The 5,278-nt window shown below is 42.0% G+C and overlaps 1 protein-coding gene and 1 long non-coding RNA gene across 2 annotated transcripts in view; one reads left to right on the forward strand and one right to left on the reverse strand.

The window, feature by feature from the left end:
- LOC106950321 (uncharacterized) overlaps positions 1-5,260 on the reverse strand; it is a 23,332-nt gene extending 18,072 nt beyond the window's left edge. The window contains exon 1 of the long non-coding RNA XR_001425590.1: positions 3,058-5,260. This is a non-coding gene — a long non-coding RNA (uncharacterized LOC106950321). The remainder of the gene's footprint in view (positions 1-3,057) is intronic.
- Positions 1,664-2,955, forward strand: nr0b1 (nuclear receptor subfamily 0, group B, member 1). The gene is made up of 2 exons (XM_015037098.1): positions 1,664-2,504; positions 2,664-2,955. The coding sequence occupies exons 1-2, from the start codon at positions 1,829-1,831 to the stop codon at positions 2,903-2,905; spliced, it is 918 nt and encodes a 305-aa protein (XP_014892584.1). The 5' UTR covers positions 1,664-1,828; the 3' UTR covers positions 2,906-2,955.
- Positions 5,261-5,278: the final 18 nt, after the last annotated feature.

A 5,278-nucleotide genomic window follows, 5' to 3' on the forward strand; every position in this document is an offset into this window, starting at 1 on the left:
GGTGTACAGGAACATCTGACATCTGTGCAGAATATGGACTGGAAGCCCCGAGGTCAAAATGGGGGACACCCCCAAAGGTGGTGGAGAATGACCGAGCCAAGATCCTGTGGGACTTCCAGATCCAGACAGACAAGATGGTAATGGCGAACCAACCGGACATTGTGGTGGTGGATAAAGAACAGAGGAAAGCCGTTGTGGTGGATGTAGCAATACCAAGTGACCACAACATCAGGAAAAAGGAGCATGAGAAACTGGAGAAATACCAGGGCCTCAGAGAGGAACTGGAAAAGACCTGGAAGGTGAAGACCACAGTGGTGCCTGTGGTCATCGGGGCCCTCGGGGCAGTCACCCCCAAACTGGTAGAGGACCCGAGCTCAGAGGATGAAAGAGACCACCCATGGAGGGTGAGAGGGGAATTTATATATATATATATATATATATATATATATATATATATATATATATATACACACACACACACATACATACATACATACATAAAGATGAGCAGAGTCACACCAAACCTTTAGGAAATGGGACATAAACTTTGTGTCAGTGAGAAAGGAAACAAGTTCCAATTGCCAGAATTATATTTTTGACTTTAACCTAATTGATAGTAACACTGCGTTTATAATATTGATCAACTATTGAAAAGTTTTTTCAGATGGAGTATTGTGTCTAAACAAGTAAACATAGCCAATTTCGGTCAAATTAAATACATGTTTTAACTCATGGATAAACAACTGTAACTGTAATAGGATTGTAACTTTTACAGCATTGTATAATTTTTGATCATTTCACACTGGAAGCAATTTGAAACTAAATTATTATCCCTTCTAAGTCAGAGGATGTTTGCAATAATTTACAAAATGTATAATATGCATGAGTGATTGAAAATAAATGTTATTTGCGAAGGAAAGCATATCTACTATGCATGTAAGCATAGTAGATACTAGTTACTCCAGGTTAAAAAGTAAAGTTAACAGATAGTTGGAGGAATTTAAGATGAATGAAAGAAAATGCTGGGAGTTGTCAGATAGTGAGATCACACAACCTCATACAGCTAAAGAATACGGACATTTTTTGCCATAATTACCCCAGTGTCGTAATACAGTAGAAACAATGGGGTAAAATATGGTCCAGAAAAACCTATAAGTCGTGAACAAGGTCCCTGTTGCTTTCACAACATCCACACTAAACAGCGTTATTACATGGCAGGACTTCAGAGTGATAAGTTCACTGACTGGATAAAAGAGTGGATTTTTTTTTAAATTTCTGACCAGTCAGGTGGAGTCAATTTGAAAATCATAAAACTCCATACCTCTGTTGATTTCTGGTGCATCTCTAGTTACTCAAGATTTTTTTCATCCCCAATTCAATTAAAAAATGAAAAGCCAAGCTGTGACAGAAAGGCTGAGACTTTGAGGTCACATTTTGTGTTTCGTGAACTTTTCTTTCCTTGACCTTTGAGCAGAGAGGTACAATTAAAAAGTAATTAATTAATTAATTTCACACACATACACACAAAAAATGCTTTTTTATTTTTTATTTTTTTTCCCATTTCTGACTAGGCTGTATCTGTATCTGTATAGAGAGAGAGAGAGAGAGAGAGAGATAGAGAGGGAAAAGAGGAGGTGCATAAGCCGGTGGAGGTGGAAATATGCAGCAACTCTGAGCAATCTCTCAAAGTGCGGGGACAGACGGGAGCTAATATAAACAGACTGCCCTTCACTCGGGGCTATCAGGGGGTAAGGAAGCAGTTACCTCTGTCACTGACCCCCGGCGCTTCAAAGAGGCAGCTCCTGCCCATGTAGAGCGGCCAGCGGTCATGGCCACGCTGGAGGGCTGTCGCTGTCGGAGTGCCAGCGCCCGAAACAACAGCAGCATTCTCTACAGCATTCTGAAGAGCGATAGCCTTGTGACCGCCGAGGAGCCACGACAACACCAACAGCAGCATTCCCAACATCAAACCCTGCAGCATCTACTCCTCAAGGGCTCCTCCTGTTCCTCCTCACCCTCCTCCTCCTCTTCTTCCTCCTCCGGGCCGGGCTCGCTGCAGGAGCTCCGGCAGCAGGCGTGCTCCTGCGGATCGACGCGCCGCCGGGGCGTGCTGCGCTCCCCGCAGGTGACGTGCAAAGCCGCGTCGGCGGTGCTGGTGAAGACGCTGCGCTTCGTGAAAAACGTCCCCTGCTTCCGCCAGTTGCCGGAGGACGACCAGCTGATGCTGATCCGGAGCGGCTGGGCCCCGCTGCTGGTGCTGGGGCTTGCGCAGGACCGGGTGGACTTTGAGACGACGGAGACCGTGGAGCCCAGCATGCTGCAGCGCATCCTCACAGGTGTGCCGGACCGGCAGAGCGAGATCCTGGCCGGTCAGACCAGGGTGGCAGTCGGGGTGTCCGTGGTGGACATCGAGGCGATCAAAGCCTTCCTGAAGAAGTGCTGGAGTGTGGATATCAGCACGAAGGAGTACGCGTATCTCAAGGGAACTGTGCTCTTTAATCCAGGTAAAAATCGGAGGTTTTAATCAGTGTGCATGGAATAAAATCTGCAAAACAGACCGTAACAATATAAGAAAGCTGATTCGGTCGATCGGAACACTGATGAGATTGACCCGGAGTGGTCTGCGTTTGAAAAAACTAAACTTTCCTCTCTTCTTCTCGCAGATCTAGAAGGTCTGCGCTGCCTCCACTACATCCAGGCGCTGCGCCGAGAGGCGCACCAGGCTCTCAACGAGCACGTCCGGCTGATCCACCGCGACGACTCGATGCGCTTTGCCAAGCTGCTCATCGCCCTGTCCATGCTGCGGGCCATCAGCCCGCTGGTGGTCGCACAGCTCTTCTTCAGACCCGTAATCGGGGCGGTGAACATCGAGGAGGTTCTCATGGAGATGTTCTACGGAAAGTAGGTCAGAGAGCAAGGATGAATCCAGACTAAAAAAAAAAAAAAAAAAAAAAAGAAGAAGAAGAAAAAAGATGCTCTCAACTTGTATTGTGTGGTTGGTGAAGCTGATATGGACTGGTAACAACGCATAACGACTGAATGACTGTGGGAACTGACCTGTGTCAAGCAAGAAAGTGTGTGTGTGTGTGTGTGAGAATGATAGCGACAGAGAATGTTGATGTGGAGAGATGTCATTACAAAGGAAACTTAAAGCAGCTGCTGGAATTCATAACTTATTTGTTTTTATATATATATAAAAAACTATTTTTCTAAAATAATAAAAAATACATTACCACATTACCTTGTGTGTGTTTGTGTGACTTTCTGGTCTCTCAAGACTGACACACTTTCAGCTGGAGAAAGTGTGTCAGGAAAACTTTTGCAGGAGATAACATAAGATGGTAGGTTTGTAGTAGTTAGAAATATAACATCACACTGAACAATCAGATCAGTGTTTCATGTCAGCTTCAGGTCACAGCAGAGACTGATGAAGGCCTGCCACTGTCACATCAGCTGCAGATTAGCTGACCTGTGGACTAGAAAACATTTTGGGTGAAATGTCAAGTTAGGCCACCAGAGGGCGAAAGTGCACCACGCGCATTTCGGTTCCCATGCGACGGATTGGTGAAAATGTTGAAGCACCAGCAGCACTTGTGGAAAAAAAAAAATATTTTGACAGATGAGTCTAGTCTTTAGTTATCCAGATTACAGAGCAAAGGAGATTTTCCTCATAAGCTTTAAAGAGCATTAAAAGAAGGGAACTTCATACGTCGAGGAAATGGTTTGGAGATGTTTTATAAGACATCATCAGTCCATCATACACCAGAGGATGCTTGAGAAAACTATCAATTACAAAAATGAAGCTGAAGGATAACTGGACCCCCCACCCCACAAAACAATGATGTAAAACCTACCAGTAAGTCCACCATAGACTTGCTGAGAATTAAGAAAAAATGGAAAGTCCTGATTCCCCAGGCTTCAAAAACGAGGTTGAGAAAGTCAAGACGTCTATATATGAAGGTTTTTTTTTTGTTTTTGTTAAAGAACTGAATATTTAATGGGTGTTGTACATTTTTCAGACTGTATGTTTTAGGGAGTATATAAAGAGAAAATTAGGTATGGAAAAGCTTCGAAATCTTCTCAAAGTTTAAGGACCTTTACACTGTTCAACCTAAAAAAAAAAATAAAAAAAAACAATAGCATATCTAATAAAAGTTATGATTTACTGGAAAGAAGCATTAAATGTAAAAAGAAAATAAAAATGTACCAATCTTTCTGACTTTATCAGTAGAGTATTATTATTGTTTTGCCTCTCACGGTGAATAAAGTGAGACATAAAATCTGTTTAAATAAATATATATTTTTTTCATTTTAGCACACAATAGTTCATTTGAGTTGGGTTAATCTTAGAGTATTACACTGAAGAAAGTGGAAAGAGAAGCACAGACTCCTCAGATCAGACGTTTGAGCAATTCTCGTCTCGCTCGTCCTGCTACAGCAACTAAAAGAGAAAGAAGCAAGAAGTAGAGCAAAAAACAAACGGATGTCAGGCACCTTCTGCGGTCGACACAAAGTTAAAGATTTTTTTTATTTGGGTCAGGGAACCAACGAACCATAAAATAGCGTCGTCTCTCCAGGTTGACCTGAAGAGAGAAATCATTTCCATCGGTTTCAGCTCAATAGCAGCAGTAGTTTGTTGGACTGCATGTATGCGTTTCATCTCGCAGTGTATCTATTTATATGTATATACACTCATATCGAAAAGGGTCCAGTCTAAAGTGGTTTTAAAATGAACTTATTTTGACACAAGTTAAAAACTACTCTTGAATTTTTATAGGCAAGTATAATATCTAATGCATATGGACAGATCCATCAACATGACAGGGGCAGTTTTCATTTTCGAGTACTGGGGTAGAATTTTAATGAGTTTAGACTTTTTCCACGTTTCAAACATAACATTGAGCTCTTATAAAGTAGTAGTAGTAGTTACATCTCTGTTGATTTCATATGATGACATAACATCCTGGAGATTGTTTTGTTCTTTGCTCCTGACTGATATGTTTACACAATTTGATCTTTTTTTTTTTTATATCATTTGCAACTTTTCTAGAAATTGAGGCATTTGGCTGAAAGATGCAAATAATCGGACACAATGAAAATTTAACTGGAAAAGATGATCTTTGTTATAGATTCGATTCACATGTGTTTGATGGCAGATGAGAAATCAAGAAGAATTTAATTAAGAGTAGCTTGAGCAAAGTCTTAGTTTATGGGTTTTGCACACTTATGCAACAAGATTATTGCATCCTTATTTTACATCCCCCCCCCCCCCCCCCCC

Source organism: Poecilia latipinna, unplaced genomic scaffold (assembly GCF_001443285.1).
Source record: "Poecilia latipinna isolate Pla-1442-1.1 unplaced genomic scaffold, P_latipinna-1.0 Scaffold392, whole genome shotgun sequence".
NCBI lineage: Eukaryota > Metazoa > Chordata > Actinopteri > Cyprinodontiformes > Poeciliidae > Poecilia > Poecilia latipinna.